The sequence below is a fragment of the Convolutriloba macropyga genome, chromosome 15, assembly GCF_964194025.1.
Source record: "Convolutriloba macropyga chromosome 15, txConMacr16.3, whole genome shotgun sequence".
In the NCBI taxonomy this organism is placed as follows: Eukaryota; Metazoa; Xenacoelomorpha; order Acoela; family Convolutidae; genus Convolutriloba; species Convolutriloba macropyga.
The window spans coordinates 39,726,848-39,745,733 of NC_134482.1; the positions used below are offsets into that span (position 1 = coordinate 39,726,848).

The 18,886-nt window shown below is 39.0% G+C and overlaps 3 protein-coding genes across 6 annotated transcripts in view; 2 read left to right on the top strand and 1 right to left on the bottom strand.

Annotated features, from left to right (window-relative positions):
- Positions 1-18,886, bottom strand: part of LOC142354268 (uncharacterized) — a 301,959-nt gene that overhangs the window by 278,552 nt on the left and 4,521 nt on the right. The gene's annotated exons all lie outside the window — the stretch shown is intronic.
- LOC142354606 (translocon-associated protein subunit beta-like) lies at positions 11,213-13,286 on the top strand. The gene is made up of 2 exons (XM_075406936.1): positions 11,213-11,583; positions 12,500-13,286. Exons 1-2 carry the CDS (start codon positions 11,262-11,264, stop codon positions 12,754-12,756), a joined length of 579 nt encoding a protein of 192 aa, XP_075263051.1. The 5' UTR covers positions 11,213-11,261; the 3' UTR covers positions 12,757-13,286.
- LOC142354270 (uncharacterized) overlaps positions 16,818-18,886 on the top strand; it is a 576,654-nt gene continuing 574,585 nt past the window's right edge. The window contains exon 1 of the mRNA XM_075406531.1: positions 16,818-16,845. The gene's annotated coding sequence lies outside the window, so the exon portion shown is untranslated. The remainder of the gene's footprint in view (positions 16,846-18,886) is intronic.

Sequence of the window (18,886 nt, forward strand, 5' to 3'; positions counted from 1 at the left end):
CGCGGGGCCCAGATAGTATGGCGCTTAACTACCTACACCATCCAGCCCCATAGTACTGAGATACCTCACTGGCATAATAAACGTTTCAGTTAACACAAAAAAAACCTGGGCTCCCTGAAAGTGTGCTGGATTTCACTCCTACACAAACCGGAAAAACCCAGAGCCGAATCTAATAATTTCAGTAAGTCCAAATTACAAATACTTGGTTTCACCAAGTATTTGGACTTTGGGCTTCAAAGGTTTTAGCCAATTGTTGATAGTGAGGACTACAGAAGCGCATTAACACACTGAGAAGAATCTCTCTCGCTCTATTCAAAAGCTCTCTTTTCAAAAAATCCTCTCATGTTTCTTTTCAAAAAGTTTAACGGCTTCGCAGGTAAAATTGTCAATCCACTGTTTTAATTGTTCCTTGTGGGATATGTCTGCCAGCAGCTGCATTGATGGCTTTCCTGAAGGCGTTTTTGGTGTTGTTGACTTTTTTTGGCCTTTGTTGTTTCTTCAGTTTTACCTCAATGTCGTCTTCAAGTTTGCCCAGTCAGCTTTGCGGAAGTTGATGGACTTCTCTCTGGTACTGTCTTTAGGATGGGGTCACCAGTTAATGGATAGAACTATTGGAAATTGGTCCAAGCCTAATGCGTACTCCGTGCGCCAATTGATGTTCAATGCTATGCTTGAAGTTGCGGGACTGATGTCCGTGGAGCTTTTACAAGAACAATTTACCCTTGTGCTGTCCTTTTTTTTGAGTTCTACATAGTTACAGAGGACTATTTCACTTGCATTACTGTTTCCTCTTGTGTCTTCCGGTAGTTTTCTGCGCCATAGAGGGCTATGATTAACAAAATCAACATCAATAATGGTGTCGTATAGCTCAAATAGTTTACTGATTGATGTCTTGTATCCTGCATCTAAGCTAGACAAGTGTATTTTGTAGTTGTTCACTAGTTTGATTTTAGCACCGCCTGCGTTGACTTCTATGGCTTGGGCTTCTCAGTGTTTGTCAGAAGTCTTGAGTTTGATTGTTTGAAAACAGAATTGTATAAAAGTCACTTACTTCTTTAATTTTGCTTTTTCTTTGGCTTATTTCCTTGGATTATGCGGTAGCCAGGTTCGTTTTTGAGGGTGGAATATTCATTGAAATTGGTTTTCTGGATGGCAGCTATTTGTATGTTAATTTTCTGCATCAAGTCTATGATGTTGTCTAGTTTTCAATCGAGACCGTTACAATTCAATCGACGAATGTTGAGGGTTGTTTTGTCGTGAGTGTTAAAAATTTGCCTTGTGTTTGCCTCTATCATCATGCATCGGGAGCAGCGTATACAATTTTTTTTAACATTGCTGTATGGACTGTAAGTTAGTGCAATTTAATTGTACCTAAGCTCTGCGGCCGCCGGATGCCGTATGAATCCCAGCTGCTACGGTGACAAATAGCACAAGGTGTTGTGCCGGGGTTTGTTTCAAAGCCTCTTTGTATGAGGAGAAAAGGGGGGCAAATATGTACTGCGCAGTCAAAAATAAACTTGTGATCAGAGAGATTGGTTTTGCCTGATCCCGCTGTAAGAACCCGTTTCTTGCAGTCTGTGTACAAGGTTTGTTGACCCTCGAAAAAAGAAAAAAATAGAAGTACATTATGAACAATAAAGAAACTGGATAAAGCGGGAAAAATGTTGAAGTCTAACACAGTGAAAAAAGCTGTAAGGAACACAAAAAAATTTAAGGCGCTGGGCCCAGATAGTATGGCGCTTAACTACCTACACCATCCAGCCCCATAGTACTGAGATACCTCACTGGCATAATAAACGTTTCAGTTAACACAAAAAAAACCTGGGCTCCCTGAAAGTGTGCTGGATTTCACTCCTACACAAACCGGAAAAACCCAGAGCCGAATCTAATAATTTCAGTAAGTCCAAATTACAAATACTTGGTTTCACCAAGTATTTGGACTTTGGGCTTCAAAGGTTTTAGCCAATTGTTGATAGTGAGGACTACAGAAGCGCATTAACACACTGAGAAGAATCTCTCTCGCTCTATTCAAAAGCTCTCTTTTCAAAAAATCCTCTCATGTTTCTTTTCAAAAAGTTTAACGGCTTCGCAGGTAAAATTGTCAATCCACTGTTTTAATTGTTCCTTGTGGGATATGTCTGCCAGCAGCTGCATTGATGGCTTTCCTGAAGGCGTTTTTGGTGTTGTTGACTTTTTTTGGCCTTTGTTGTTTCTTCAGTTTTACCTCAATGTCGTCTTCAAGTTTGCCCAGTCAGCTTTGCGGAAGTTGATGGATTTCTTTCTGGTACTGTCTTTAGGATGAGGTCACCATTTAATGGATAGAACTATTGGAAATCGGTCCAAGCCTAATGCGTACTTCGTGCGCCAATTGATGTTCAATGCTATGCTTGAAGTTGCGGGACTGATGTCCGTGGAGCTTTTACAAGAACAATTTACCCTTGTGCTGTCCTTTTTATTGAGTTCTACATAGTTACAGAGGACTAATTCACTTGCATTACTGTTTCCTCTTGTGTCCTCCGGTAGTTTTATGTGCCATAGAGGACTATGATTAACAAAATCAACATCAATAATGCTGTCGTATAGGTCAATTAGTTTACTGATTGATGTCTTGTATCCTGCATCTAAGCTAGACAAGTGTATTTTGTAGTTGTTCACTAGTTTGATTTTAGCACCGCCTGCGTTGACTTCTATGGCTTGGGCTTCTCAGTGTTTGTCAGAAGTCTTGAGTTTGATTGTTTGGAAACAGAATTGTATAAAAGTCACTTACTTCTTTAATTTTGCTTTTTCTTTGGCTTATTTCCTTGGATTATGCGGTAGCCAGGTTCATTTTTGAGGGTGGAATATTCACTGAAGTTGGTTTTCTGGATGGCAGCTATTTGTATGTTATTTTTCTGCATCAAGTCTATGATGTTGTCTAGTTTTCAATCGAGACCGTTACAATTCAATCGACGAATGTTGAGGGTTGTTTTGTCGTGAGTGTTAAAAATTTGCCTTGTGTTTGCCTCTATCATCATGCATCGGGAGCAGCGTATACAATTTTTTTTAACATTGCTGTATGGACTGTAAGTTAGTGCAATTTAATTGTACCTAAGCTCTGCGGCCGCCGGATGCCGTATGAATCCCAGCTCCTACGGTGACAAATAGCACAAGGTGTTGTGCCGGGGTTTGTTTCAAAGCCTCTTTGTATGAGGAGAAAAGGGGGGCAAATATGTACTGCGCAGTCAAAAATAAACTTGTGATCAGAGAGATTGGTTTTGCCTGATCCCGCTGTAAGAACCCGTTTCTTGCAGTCTGTGTACAATGTTTGTTGACCCTCGAAAAAAGAAAAAAATAGAAGTACATTATGAACAATAAAGAAACTGGATAAAGCGGGAAAAATGTTGAAGTCTAACACAGTGAAAAAAGCTGTAAGGAACACAAAAAAATTTAAGGCGCTGGGCCCAGATAGTATGGCGCTTAACTACCTACACCATCCAGCCCCATAGTACTGAGATACCTCACTGGCATAATAAACCTTTCTGTTAACACAAAAAAAAACCTGGGCTCCCTGAAAGTGTGCCGGATTTCACTTCTACACAAACCGGAAAAACCCAGAGCCGAATCTAATAATTTCAGAACAATTGCACTCCTACCCCCCTTCCAACAGTAACAGAAGAAATTACTAAGTTGCTTTATAGAATATCCACTAACAGAACATCAAAATGGCTTTAGAACTGATGACTCCATAACAACAGATCTCAATATTGTCACCGCGATATACAAAAAAGGCCTTATTGAAAAAATCTTGCTGCCGTACTCTGCTAGTAGCCCTAGACGTCACCGTCGCTTTCGACACGAATTATCACAACCTTCTACTTAGAGACATCCTCGAAACACCACTATCGAAAAAAATAGGGGTGGCTCAATACTTACAGGGCAATTTTTCTTACATTGAATATAACAGCAAAAAGTCAAATTGACGAAAAGACAATCAAGGTGTCCCGCAAAGTGCCGCATTATTGCCAAGCTCTTCAACATGTACTTGAGCAAGCTGCCTCTATCCCCAAAAGATATAAAGAACTCGTTTTACGCAGATAGTTTAAGCTGAACTACATCTCACCCACATATTGAAAAATTATATGACTTGGTAACTCCATACGTAATTTTTTTCCTAGACTGGCTAGAATCTAGAAAACTTAAGTTAACAGCTATGAGTTCAAATGTAGTTGTGGTCACAACCTGGACCAAGGTGGCCAAGTTTGACTCACACCTCACTATCAACAGTTGATTAATGCCTTTGAGGTCCAAAGTCGAACTACTTGGTGTCACCTTCGAAGGTATGCTCATTTTTGGAGAACATGTGAGGCGTACCAACGAAAAATTACAAAAGCGCAATAAAATACCAAATAAACTGCTGTTAGCGACTGGTGCTGACTAAAGAGACACTCTTTGTGACTTACAAAGCTTTCGGCTGGAGTCTACTGAAGAACGATGCTTCCATTTGGGCTTCCAAAATCAGCAATACAAATTGGCTGCAAACAAAACAAAATAATTGTGCTTCACACAATTACTACTGTGGAAAACTGTCTAACGTAAATGGCTCACACAAAGTGGGTAAAATGTGTTACTGTTACAGCTCAAATAGAAAAGTTGGCACAGCAATTCTTTGCCGGTTGTTATCAGATCCATCATGCTGATCATAAAGCAACCTCTTTAACCAGTTTTCATCAGATGAGGCTGACAATAAATGGTAATTGTACTGACCGCGTGAAACAGGAAACAATTAAAAAAGAGCATTTAAATAGCAAAAAAGCAAAAATGAGCTCAAAGAAATCCACTGACACACGGTTACTACTCAGTTGAACAAAGACACATAGCAACTAGGTACACCTTCATCAAAGATAGCAGAAGAACATGCTGCCAACAGCACAACACAACTGGATACTGCCCCGTGCTAAACTCTTTCTTGAGTAGGATCTGTGACAATGTTGATGGCTGCTGTCAAAAATGTGAAGTAGCGCCATATGACGTAAAGCACATTTTAAAACTTCAGTAAGAACCCAATGGATCTGAAAGTGATTGATCTGTTTGGAAGACCAGTAGAGGTAACCAACTGGTTGGTCCTAATAACATCAGTCCAACGACACATCTTCGCACAGAATAATCTGCCTGCCTTGTCCCTTATCCCGATGTTGACCTTGCCCCTCTTGGCCCCCCTAACACGGGGACCGGATGTCATTCGCCATGGCGTAGATGCAGAAATGTCGCCGCACCACACAAGTTGTGGATAGGCAGCAAAACACAGCATTTATTTTTATCATGATATAAAAGAAGCAGTGGTATCCCGCCAAAATTATCTGCCCATTGCAGATCTGTGCGACAGCTGTAACAAAAACAACATGAAATTCAGGTTCCATATTGTTATTTCTGTTTACTATCTGTTGGTTGGCTCTCAGGAAGTTCCAAGAGCCCACAAAAAACTCCGTGAACTCGTAATTACTCGTCGCTAACCATGTCAAATGTTTTTTGAGGTCCCATTAAGACATTAACAGAGTTGGAGTGTCAAATTGATCAATCTATTGTTGTTGTTGTTGTTATGTTGTTGTTGTTGTTGTTTTGCAGTCCCAGTTGAACTGGAGGGGCCGATGCCCCCGCTGTCTGTTCAGAAATTTGTCCAGTTGTTTCTGCAACACCCACAGTCGCAGCATAGCTGCCACGTGCAGATGTTGTTTTCGGAAAACCGATTTTCCACGTTCCACCACATAATATTGATGCTTCTGTTCTTTAGTCCAACTTCGCAATTAAAGTCTACTTTCTCATGTTTTCTGTTCACTACTCTAGCAGTTCTGTAGACAAATTCAGTCCTTCTTCGTTCAGGTTGTTTCTTATTTAACTTCAGCGTTACTTGCCCTCTGTTGTTCGATGATTGAATGGGTAGGTTGATTATGTGCTCCTCAATGTCCTTGTAAAGTTTGGAAAGGAGCAGAAGGTCATTCAATTGGGTGAAGAGGGGTAGAGGTAGGACATTCAGTAGTCTCAGCTGAGCTTTGTAGTCATCACGGTGGGGTCCGCACACCCATTTAAGTACCCGCCTTTGACGATTTTCGAGCTTCCGTTGATCTGTTCTAGATTGATACGCTCAATTCATCTCGTAAAGCAAAACGGGTAGTATGACTGATATGTATAGTCCTAGTTTCACTGAGAATTTGACATTGAAGGCAACGTTTCTCCTCAAGCAGTAGAAAACTTATTTGCTTTCTCGAATCGATGCTCGGTGTGCGTACTCCAGTTTAAATTGTCTGCAATGTAGCCTCCCAGGTCTCTAACTCTCCCAGGCTCCCCTAGCGGTTGTCCGTTTAAAGAAAAACATGCGCGTGTCCCTCGAAAGTTGAGTAAATGGCATTTGCTGACTATTAGTTTCATTTTATTTGATTTTACCCGTTTCCCAATTTTCTTTATATCAGTTTGGGCTTCTTCGTTTGATTTACCGATGGCTAGGATATTTACGTTGTCCGCAAAAATGAAAAGTTGGCTGAAAGTTAGAACATCGGGAAGATCCTTTATTAAGATGCAAAAGAGTAAAGGCCCCAGTAAGGTGCCTTGTGTTGCTCCGCTGGTCACTTGTAATTCTTTCGATGTGTGATCTTTAGTTCGTACGTATTGTTTTCGCTGACTTAGGTAGTAGTATAGGAGCTCTAGGAAACATCCACCAACGCCGATGTCACATAGATTGGAGATGAGCAGTTCGTGGGGCACGGTGTCAAATGCTTTGGAGAATTCACTGTAAAATGCAATGACTTGAGCAGTTGGATCATTTTCCCTGGTGACTTATTTTTTTTTCAAGAATTGCAGGAGATTGATCATTACTGATCTTTTCCTGACGAAAGTGAGTTGATTCTTCGACAGAACGTTTTTGAAGTGGTTTTATAGCGGTACGTACGTGCATTTTTCGAAGATCTTGCCTTCAATGCAAAGGAGAGATATGGGTCGGTAATTTTCGACGAGTTTCGGATTGTCCTTTTTTTGCACTGGTACTACGGCCGCTGTCATCCAAAACTAGGGTATCTTCAGGATACATCTGAAATTTGAACATGATGTTTAACGTTCTACACATTTGTTTCTTTGTTGCTTTGAAGAAGATTGGCGGTAGATTGTTGGGGACCCGGGACTTCTTGATGTCAAGCTCGTACAAAATTTATTTTCAATTATTCCAACAGAGACTTTGAAGTTCTGGAGTTTGGCTTTCTGGTTTTGGTATCTGTCGACAGCGAATGGTGGTTTTGGTGCGAAGACAGAGTTGAAAAATGAGTTGAACAGTTCCGATTTGCTTTGGGTTGTGCTTGCTGACTTTTCTTTATATTCTACAGTCTTTGTATTCGAGGTGCTTTGTTTATGTTTTTCAAATGTCAAAAGATTTCATTGGTGCTTCTAGTGTTGAACAGTTTTTTCTGTTAAGCGATGCGACCGGCTTCGCAGTTTTTGAGCACTTCTGCTTCAAGGGCCCGCACTTTGTTGTTCCTGTAGGTAGTGGGGCGAGTAGCTAGCTTGATCCGTTGGGTATTCAGCCTTTTCATTTGATTTGAAGTGGCAGCGGCTATCCAGGGGGGAAGGCTTTGTCAAAACCAAATTCTTCTTGGAACATGGTAATCGATGAGTGTCATGGCGTAATCCTGGAATTCGTTGTACATGTTATTTGCATTTGAGACGCATAGAGGTTGAAAAAGGTTCGATGACATGTGGCACAGCATAGAGTCAAAGTCTGCTTTGCTGAAACTGTTATAACGTTTTTTAGTTTGTTGTTCTTGTTGCTAAGCAATTTATAAGGACAAAACAACAAGAAGATGATCACTACAGTCGCATAGGGCCTTGAAACTGTTGTCAATTTGGGAGACTATCTCGCAGTTTTGGCAGAGCAGTACATCAGGAATATTTTTAGCGCAAGTTGGGAAGTCAATAGCTTCTCTGAGGAGATGCTCTTCGAGGATCTTGAAGACGTCCTGTTCCTCTTCGTCGGTGCTCCAAAAAGCTGCTCAGTTCGTTGATTGAAAATTTAGATCGCCACATATTACTGCTTTCCGAATTTTGGGAATGGCCTCTAGTATAAGACGGTAACAATCAACATCATACCTGTACTGGCTATTCTGCGTTAGATTGTGAAAAGAGCAGATATATTTCCTGCTGGTCAACCTGATTTTGCATATTGTACAACACTGAACTTTCACCTTAATGTCCTCAGAGCCTAAATAGTTTTTCACTGCAATCAAGGATCCGCAGTGCAGGTTAATGTTACGGTGTTCTCTGTCTGACAGTTATATAGTATAGTCGTTTAGTAGTAGTTTGGAGTCTGGGATGCCTGGGTTTAACCAAGTCTCGCAGATGCTGCAGGTTCTGGAGATGAGATAGAGCAGTTTTGGTTTGATTGTTAGGGGTGCCGTTTAGTGGCACCTCTATTCCGTCGTTGTATAATGTGAAGTTCATTATCTTCAGTTTATCCCTTTCAAGGCCTTAATCAATGAGTTCCTTACGCCTTTTAAGACAGATATTTTCTTTGCGGGAATCCTCAATTGAGAGGGCTTGCGAGACAAACACGTTCATGTCTTTCAGTTCTGGTCGTCGTTCCACACTTTTGGCCATGACAAGGTTTACGGTAGTGGCACTAGGTAAAGTGACAAGAACAGCACGTGGTTTGGGTCGTTCTGTCTGAAATTTTCCCAGCCGCCTGAGGTTGACAATTTCAGCTTCCACTCCTATGGTTTTCAAAATGTGGGTTACTTGTTCATGTGTTTTGACAAAATTCCGGTCGCGAGTTTGTCTGGATCTTCTGGGATCCTTTGTACTCTAAAACTCATTTCAATGTTGTGGGAAAGATTTATGTTGCGCTTTTTTGGGGGTTGCGACAGAGTCACTTTTTTGTCCTGTACTTTATTGACTAAGCTGGCATAATTTTCTTCCACTATTTCGTGAGTTTTCCTCACCGCTTCGTTGATCTTCTCTTCCACTAAATCAGTTACTTTTGCTTCGATTCTTTCAATTTTTACTGTCACATTGAGTTGGTCGATCTTATCATTTACTTGCATCACAGCTCGGTTTCGGAAGAAAGCATCTCGTTCGTTGTTGTTCACGCATGCAGTACAAAGCAACATTGCATTTTGTCCCAACTTTTTGATTCCGTTAAGAGCTACTGGCGATAGCCCCGTGCTGGATCAAGATGTAGATGACAATTGCATGCCACACAATTGAGTGTCTGATCTCGGTTTGGAACGTTTTTCTTGCAAGTTCTACAAGAACGAGTCATTTTGACTAGAGCTGGTTGCTTGGAAAGTTGCTGGAGAGGGTGTCAGTCACCTTTGGTCCAGTAGTTAAACGGCGACTTTGGTGAACGGGAAGGACAGAGAAAGATAGACTTATCAGAAAACTTATCAAGTAGGCCAATTGGTTTCCGAGATATTTCCACTCCCCTTAGCTTCGTAATTAAACGGGGCCGTAGGAAGCAAAAATTACTAAGAAAACTGTACCCAGTGCTTTGTAGTTACGTCTGCAGCAGCTTTCTTTCTTTTACTCTGCAAAAGTCGCTTGTTCTTTTTTACGGTTTTCTTGATATAGTAGTAGTAGTAGCTTCTTAAAGTTGTCAGAAGTTTGACTTCCAAGAACGGTCTGACGTGTAGTTTTAGGTAGGGTTTAGTGTAGTCGAGATTGTTCTGTTTCCGTTTTGACAAAAGATCCTTTGTTAGGTCAAGTACTGGGATTCGGAGTTTGAGTAGGTCTTTGAAGAGGTCGGGAGCTGTGGACGTTGGCGTCTTTCTTTGGACGCACAGGATTGCCACCCGGTTTGGGATTCGTTCCAGTTCCTTTAGAAGATGAGCCGTCGTAAGTGGGGTCCTGGGATGCTTAGGGTGGGACGTCACGCTGTTGCTGATGATGTCGAGCCTCAGGATCACCGGTGATCCGGGGGATGTTGATATCAAAGACAATCACCGGGCAGGGCTTCTGGATGAACACTCAGACCTGGGACTGACTCAATGCGTATTGGGAGGGGCCTTCTGAAATCTGGTGACGTCTTGAGGATCACACTTCTTCCAAATCGCTCTCGAGTGGCAGGGTATTTGTCAAGAGCTCTGCTCAGTGAACTGGCAGCTATCACGAAGTGCATATGCGACCACAACTGCTGTCCCAGAGTGTCAATATATCTGAAACTATTGAAGTTGGATTCCTTAAAAGGCGTTGTCTGAAGATCTTTTCAAACGTTTTGATAATTTTGAGTGAAATTTTAGTGAAATTGTTTCTCATTGTGACAGGAATAGGATCGAAAAAAGTGCTTTTGCGGCGTGCAATTTAATCTATTTTTCAATTGCAGTAAGAGATCATAGTTTGAACAAATTTTCGCATGTGGATTTTTCACATGAGGAACTTCAACTTGTTTTTCTTTATAAACTTTAACTCCTTAAATTTATATAACGCTTGAAGCATGTAGTGTATGGAAGACTTGTACCAAAGTGCGTTTTGGTACAGGAATTGAATTTCCTGCTTTTTTTTGCGCGATTCGATTATTTTGGATAGGAAATTAACTCATTAGAAGTATGAGAATTTTTGATAATTTATTTTTAGAGTATTTGCCTTTCTTTGAGTAATGCAAGAACCAGCCTGACAAAAAACTGATATCTAAACCTTTACAATGTGGGTCTGAGATTTGAATGGATTAACTCTGAAGTCGCAACTAGTTTTGTTCACTCAAATGTTTTCACCAGTTGGGCCACATGATTGATATAGATGGTGAGCGTAAAGATGACAGCTATCAATGGAAATGTTTTTACGTTGCTAATGTTATTTCAGACAGTTTTGCTTAAGCTGTGGATTGACAAGTCAGAAGAATGATCACTGATTCCCAGCTAGCCGTGTTTGCCAACATTCTTGGCGTGACTCTGTTTGTCCTTGTGGTTTTGTATCATTATGTCGTGGTTAATTTCCAGAGGAACACGAAATCGGAGTAAAGAATCAGCGGGGAATTGATTGAGAGAAATGGCCGCAACCAATTAATATGGTGATGGAGCAAAAGTTTGCGCCTTAGTTGACACCGTCGAATATAATTTGGATAGAGATGTGTTCTTATAATTGTTGTATAGTTACTCCATATCCTGTTGTTAAAATTTATGTGGCAATATAATTTTAATGTGTATCTCAAATTTTTTGTAAGTAGACAGCGACTAATTATTATCTACCGTTGTTAAAGCTTAAGTGACGAGGTATGTGAGAGTGTGTGTTCTATTTCAGATCTTGCTTAAACAATGGTTTCGAAAGCTCTGATATACTCGGTAGCTTTAGCCGTGCTAACAGTTTCGGCTATCGCTCAATCCGCTGACAACTGGCCTAGGTTGATTGCCCACAAGGAGGTCCTGAACTCGCTCATTTTCCAGAACAAGCAACTAAATGTCAAGTATTCAATCTACAATGTAGGATCTGGTTCGGCTTTTGACGTCGAGTTACTGGATAACACCTTTGCTATGAGTGACTTCAAGATAGCTGCTGGACTGACCAAAGTTAGGTACGAACGAATTGGTCCCGGTAGCAACGTCTCGCATTCCGTTGTCTTGATTCCCCAGAATCCAGGTATGTGCCGTCTTTCGAAAACAGATAATTCAATTCGTTGATGAATGATAAACATCAATCAATTGTGTCAATTTTATACATCAACAAGAACCGCAATTAAGGCACAATAGCCTTTTACAAATCCGAGGTCCTCAAAACTCTTTAATAGAAAAGTCCATGCAAGCAGGCATTTTCGAAAATATAGATATCAGAAAAATCCAAAGAAAGAAGATTTTAAAACCGAAACGTTGTCAAATTGTTTATGTTAGTTGATGTGAGATCATTTTCAACGAGAAAATTGTAGAATGTTTTAATCTGTAAATTTTTAATGTAATAAAGGTTTAACTTTTGATGTTTTTAATAGACGAAACCACTCTTAGAACGAAAATCTTTTTTGTCAAAAAACACATAATAATTCAAATTGAACGCTGCAGATAATTTGGTCTTATCAATGTCGACTATTTTTTTTTCTGAAGAAATTTAGAATATTTGAGCTCTGATAGATCATGGTGCTGGGAGTAGAGGTCGACAGATGGAATAGCCGAAAAGTAGAATGTGAAAAATTTATGCGACCGCTTAATTCGATTTGTCGACAAATCGGATTGATCAAAATATCACTGGTTTCTGCAATTATTAGAGTCGGTGAGCGTCGGGTTTTTGGCCCAAAATCTCATTATTTTATGGTGAGCTAAATTCCCTGTCGACCAATTTGGTGATCCCCGCTGGCCATGTATTCAAAATGTAATAGTTTTGTGAGTGCATTTTGGTTTTTGGGCTATAAACGTATGTCGGGCGATTTCTTTTAAAAGGCGATTTCTTTTAAAAGGCGATTTCTTTTGTGCAACAGGACAAATACTCGAGTAGAAATTGCGCATATTGCAATTTACCCTTTTCAAATTATTTCTAAAAAGGTTGAAGTATTGAGGTTTCTTTTCAGGACGTTTCAACTTCACATACGCCCAAGTGTCTTACTCTTCTCAACAACAAATCGGAAAGAACCCACAAATCGGTTACACCAGTGCACCCGGTGAACTGGTTGTCTACTCCGTGGCAGAGTATGATCGCTACTTTACAGCTCATGCCAAAGACTGGCTTTACTTCGCTGGAATGACCTTGCCTTGTATCCTACTGCCAGGACTCTTCTGGTATATGAGCTATGCCAAGTACTGTATCAAGAAGCCGAAGAGCTCCTAAAGCCGCAAAATCCCTTAGCCTGAAAAGTTCCCAAGAAGTGCTGTATTCGAATTCTGAACGAACGTGGTTGTGGGTATGAATGTTATTGGGTATGTCGAATAGGTTTTGAGAGTATATATATCGCCTCATTCAGTAAATGATGTCATGTGACATATTCTGCTTTGTTTTGCATTGAATCTGATTTGACATTGAGTTTTTGCTGTCAACTGTTAAACAGCAATTGCATTGCGATGTCTTTTAATGTAAATATTCATTGCGTATTGTTGGCCGAATTAGGCTTATTGGTTTAGGGAATATGAAAGAAGTACTTTTTCATAACATAAGTCATTGCTGGCTAACTTATCAGACTAATATGGAAATTAAAACATTGGAAAAAAATGCATTAAATATGGCGAGCGATGACTCATGAAGCTGTATAACATTGAAATTGAAGCTGTTAAACAATTATGTCTCCTATCTTATATTTCTGTATTTATACTAACGAGATATACTGTAATTATTTTTTGTTGGATTTAAGATTTATGTGAAAATGGTTTTTAAAAAGAGTAGGTTAATTTACTAATTAACGATAGTCAATGATGGCACCAACTTTTTTAGTGCACAAATTAGGTTTTTACAGCAAAATAATTGTACTAAAATATACGTGCATTAAAACTCTTTGAATATGAATTTCCCCTAATAATTACTTTAAGTTCCGAGAACAAGCTATGGTTTGATAAATTTCCTTCTAGTCGAAACTGGTAGCGCTGATGTTACCAAAAACAATCTTATGCCACTTGGTGCTTGTTGCCATGTATATTAAAACTAGTATTTGATACGCCGTGCCGCCAATAGTAAAGCTAAAAATTTTATTTATTAATTTGATAATTTTTAATTGTTCTCATCGAAGAGGAGTATTGAGATTCTACAGGTTTTTACGACTCGAAGAGGAGTATTGATATTCTACAGGTTTTTTACGACTCGAAGAGGAGTATTGAGATTCTACAGGTTTTTTTTTAGCAGAATGCAAGTTTGTTCATGACTTGAATTTTGACTTGTTTCTGTTCGTGCTTTAACCTCCGTTTTTGATTGTTGACTTCTGTTTTCGAACATTGGACTTTAACAAAAGCTTAGCTTGTAATATATAGCAATTGGTAACAGTTAGTAACCCTCGTACCTACCCCCCCCCCCCCCCCTCCCCCCACCCACGTACCTACCTACACCCCCACGTACCTACCTACCTCCCCCCCACGCACCTACCTACCCCCCCCCCCGCAACATGCCTAGCCACCACCCCACCTACCTACACCCCACACCACCACCTACCTGCCGCCACCGATCAACCCCCCTCCCCCCCCCCCCCCACCAGCACCTACCCATACCCCTGAACTGAAAAAATTTTACCGCTTTTTATGTTATATTGGTCTACTATTTTTGTTATTTCTAGTGTTTTTTTCGATATTCTGATTTTGTCCAAGTTAGGGTAGAGAATATTTTGCACGACGATTCGAGTCGTTTCCGGTATTCTACCGGCTATGTTTTTGTATTCAAAATTTTTGCTTGACCATTTTGACTTTGCGAGTGTCTTTTACGCCCTTGAGTTTTTGCGCTTTGCGTGATCTAAAATTCTCTCTCAATCACAATTTCAAGCAGCTGAACAGCTCCCACTAGTCGTTCGAGAGCAATTTTTCCGACGTTTAGTCGGTTATGTTTTTTTTTCAATGTAATTGTGGTTATGTTGCTGCATAGATGGTGTTGCTTGAAGGAAATGAAACTTTTTAATATAATTTTGGTGTCATCTTTTAGAAAGCTCTTTGTATTATTCCTTTAACAATAGTGCTGATGTTAAATATGGGATTTTTCGGGTTGTTAGTTGTTAATTCTGCATAGGATGTGTAACTAACTTCTGAAGCTAAAATGCTTTTTCTAAAAAAATGATAATTCAATTGGGAACATCAAGTCAATGTTTTCAAGCATCTGAATAAAATTGAGGTAACAAATAGTTTGAAATCACATGCAACTACATTCCAATTAGAATAAAATCAGTCGCTAACTTTTTCTGGCAAACAAAGGTTGTAGCAATTATAGTAACTTTGAAATTTTAGTTTTCCTTAACTTCTTAAGTTCCCCGGATTTTTGTTACAATTGCTCTCTGTCTTTTAGCTGTTATGTTTTCATTCTCTAGGTTTAAATGACTTCTGCGTCACAATTTTTTCAGAAACCGTTTTTGAGACTTATACTTATAGACAGTGTGAAGGGCGGTTCTTAGAGGTTGACCCCCCCCCCCCCCCCCACATCGGCCCCTCTCACTTAACCCCCGCCCCAATCCCATCCCTGCACATCGTTCAGGCCGTAAGGGCCCCATGCAGCCAAAAAGCCCCTCCGACCGTTGCCTCCCACTGTAGCGCCCCCAGGTTTCAATGAATTCTGTGTCAACGTTTTTTCATAGATAGCGGCCCTCTAAACTGCTATTATTTAGGAGGAGCTCTTGTTTTTTACGAATCAAAGAGTATTGGTGAAGTGTCTTTTTGAATGATTTGAGACAAGAAATGAACTGCCTGAGAAAATGGCAGTTGTATATCTGCTGAACATATACATATCTGCTGAACATATTGGTTTAGTTATATATCTGCTGAAAAGTCGAGCAAAAAGTGTTTTTTTTTTTCGATACTGCTGTTTTCAAGAGCAAGAAATTGAGGTGTGAAAAAAAATTCAATTCAGCGAAACTTTCGCTCATGTGCGCTCGGTCAAACAGCTTGGTTTCAACTAATGCTTTTTTTCAAAAAAAAAATCTGGGTATATTAATAATGTTTAGGAGGATCTGATTGCGTTTTAGAGTTTTTTTGTGATTGAAATGAATATAAAGCTACTTTGGGTGGTTTTGAGGTGTTGATTTCTTTGAATTTGAGATCATTTCTGAGATTTTTTTGTGTTCTATCACTTCATAAACATTCGAATAGACGCATATTGTTCGTAGGTGATCTTAGTTTCTGAATGATTATAATTTTTTTTGCATAAAATAGATTTTGAGGAGAAATATGAAAAAGTTAACTATTTTGTCAATTTCTTGCAGTTTTTCTCATTATTTTTCTCTTGGAGTTTGTTTTCATTAAATATCTGGAATGTTTGTGAGCATGTGATAGTTTGCAAACATTTGTGTGAAAATTTAAATATTCGTAATTGGACGTGAGAAGGTTTGTGTTTATCATTTATCACAAATGTTTTATATGAAATAATAGAATTTTCCTAAAATGTTATTCAAATTAGTTTTTTTTATTCGTACGAAGATTGTTTTATATTGTTTGAGTTGTTCCAGCCGACCTTAGCTTTTTAAAAGCTTAGTTATACGTGAAGTCAACTATAAGAGTCGTTTCCGAAAGTCTGGCTCTGTTTTTCATTCGTTTTACCTTTCGATCACGTTTTGTCACAATTTTCAAGCCAGATTTCGGATGTACTTCAATGTTTCAACTGAATGAAGTGTTGTTTTCTTTCTAACCAATTTGCGCAAATATAGCGAACACCTTCAATGACTAAGGAGCAAAATCAATCGATAACGCCGGATCGATGATTCATAAAGTGCATTATGTTTTCAGAGTTCATTAGAGCGATTGGTAGCTGTCATTGGCAGTTAGCTTAATAATCTTCAGTTTAGAAGCAGAATTATGTGAAATTGTGTAATCTAACTAAAACTGCACACCAAATTAGAACTTTTTTTGAAGCTTTAGAAAAAGCTATCAATCTGTATCTTACCGCTCTTCTTTTTCAGCTTCAATCCCACGGGCGTTATCCACCGGCAGCTATTTTTGGGCAATATACCGGCTATGTTTGTCCTTGAAGTCAACATCTCATTTTGTAGTTGCTGCAGTGGTTCACAATAAGCTAGAATGACATTTGATGCGCCTGAATTGTTTCCTCCAGATGGAGAACAGTAATGGTTATTTCGGAGATACACAATGATAGTCTTAATTTCGTAATGTTTTACCCCACTTTTATTGGACGGACTTTACCAACACTAAGTGCAATAACCCTGATTAGACTTTTCAGAAATAAAACAAAATTTTACTGGAGAGAAAATAGTTCAGCCTAATTGTTGTGATAAACTTATTAAATAGAGATGAGCCAGCGAGGCATGCTAAATAACCCTGCCAAAAAACATGAAAACTTTCAAAAAGAGCGTATAGATGACTCAGTAGACGTGAATATGCCTCAACTTAGATTCCACGATCAATCACCGCTGCAAACACCAGTCGGTAATTCTGAAAAGAAGAGAACTAGAAGTGAATTGAGCCCATTAAACGAAAACGGTGAACTGGACGTATCAAGTTTCATTGATGAAGCAGTAGCAAAAATTATTCCCAAAATTATTGATGAGGTGAAGTGTTCAGTAAAGCAGGCTATCGAAGAAATGATTGAAAAAGTTTTAAATGGCACAAAGGAGGAAATTTTAAATGAAGTTAAATCAGAAATTTATTCAGCAACAGATTCCATTCGAGAGCAAATGAGGTATCAAAAAGATGAGCTGACATTGAAGATGTTATCAGAAACAGAAATGTTGGAGAACTACAATAGGCGAGACAATTTGCGAATAATGGGAATGTCTGAGCGCATAACAACTGATGCAAATAATCGCACGATTTGGGAGTCTAGCGATAGAACAATAAGCAACGTAGTGGAGCTGGCATCCGATATTGGAGTAGCATTGGATAAAAAAGACATCTCGATTGCTCATCGTCTTCCATCCAATAAGAACGAAAGACCCATTATCGTTCGTTTCACCAGAAGAATAAGCAAAGTTGAAATTTTAAGAAACAAGAGAAAGCTGAGAGAAAATGACACAACCATGAACGTTTCGATTGTTGAAGACTTAACGAGAGCCAGACTAAGGTTCCACAATTTGATGAAAAGCGACACAAGAATAGAATCGACATGGACAAGAGAGGGAAATTTGTTCTACAAATGGAAGGACAATAATAAAGTACATTGTCTTCGTCAACTGTATGAAGGAGGTATTGAGCTGGGATACGAATTACAGGATGTACAATTCTGCTTTGATAATCCATCGTTTTAGCAATTAAATAAAAAGTTGCCGAAAACAAAAACTGATCAGCTTTCTTTAATAATTTTCATCTTAATACTAGATCATTAGTAAAACATTATGATGAACTGGAGTCACAACTAGGCTACCTCGAGTCACCCCCTGATATTCTTTGTCTAACAGAAACCTGGCTTAAAGATAATATGACACCGTATTGCTTCAAGTTATCAGGCTATAAAACGCTCGTTTCTAAAACAAGACCCTACCGTGGAGGAGGTGTAATGATTCAATGCCGAGAAGCAGTAAAATTAGTCGCTGAGGAACAGTGCAACTTAGATGAAAGCCTTCTGATTAAAGTAGAAGCAAATAAAAAATACTACTTCATATTGGTTGTTTACAATCCTCCGAGAAATAACAAAATGGAGTTTCTTGCACGCCTAGAAGAAACCTTAGAATGTTTAAGTAAAAAAGACTGCAGGGTTATCATTTGTGGTGATTTCAATATCAACATTTTGAAGAAAAATGATCTAACAGCAGCCTATTTTGATATTATTAATAGTAATGGCTTCGAGCTGCTAAATAGCGATCCGACACGAATTTCAACTTCTACGGATTCCTGTATCGACCATTTTATAACAAAAAATGTGGAAGGCAAGATTAAAACTCACAAAGATGAAAGTTTTTCAGATCACTATCCAATTTCCCTTGAAATTGTTGCGAAACATAGCAATTTTAAACCAGAGTTAAATTTTCGAGATATCTCGTTTACAAAATCTCAAGTGAAGTCTGAGATGTTTTGTTTTACATTGAGTCATCAGTTGCAAAAAATTGAATTAAAGGGTGAAATGAATAAATGCTTCAATTCCTTCCAACATTGTTTTCAGCTGGTTTTTGATCATTATGCTCCTATGAAAGTTTATTGTCATAAATCAAATCTGAAGCCTAAATGGTTAACTAACAATCTAAAAAATTTAATCAACAAAAGAAATAAAGCACATGGCCAATGGTCCAAAGATCGGAATAACGCCAGTTTGCGAAAGAAATTTCTACTTTTGAGATACCGAGTTGAAAAAGAGAGCAAAAGATGCAAGCGTAATTACTATTTTAAGAAATTTG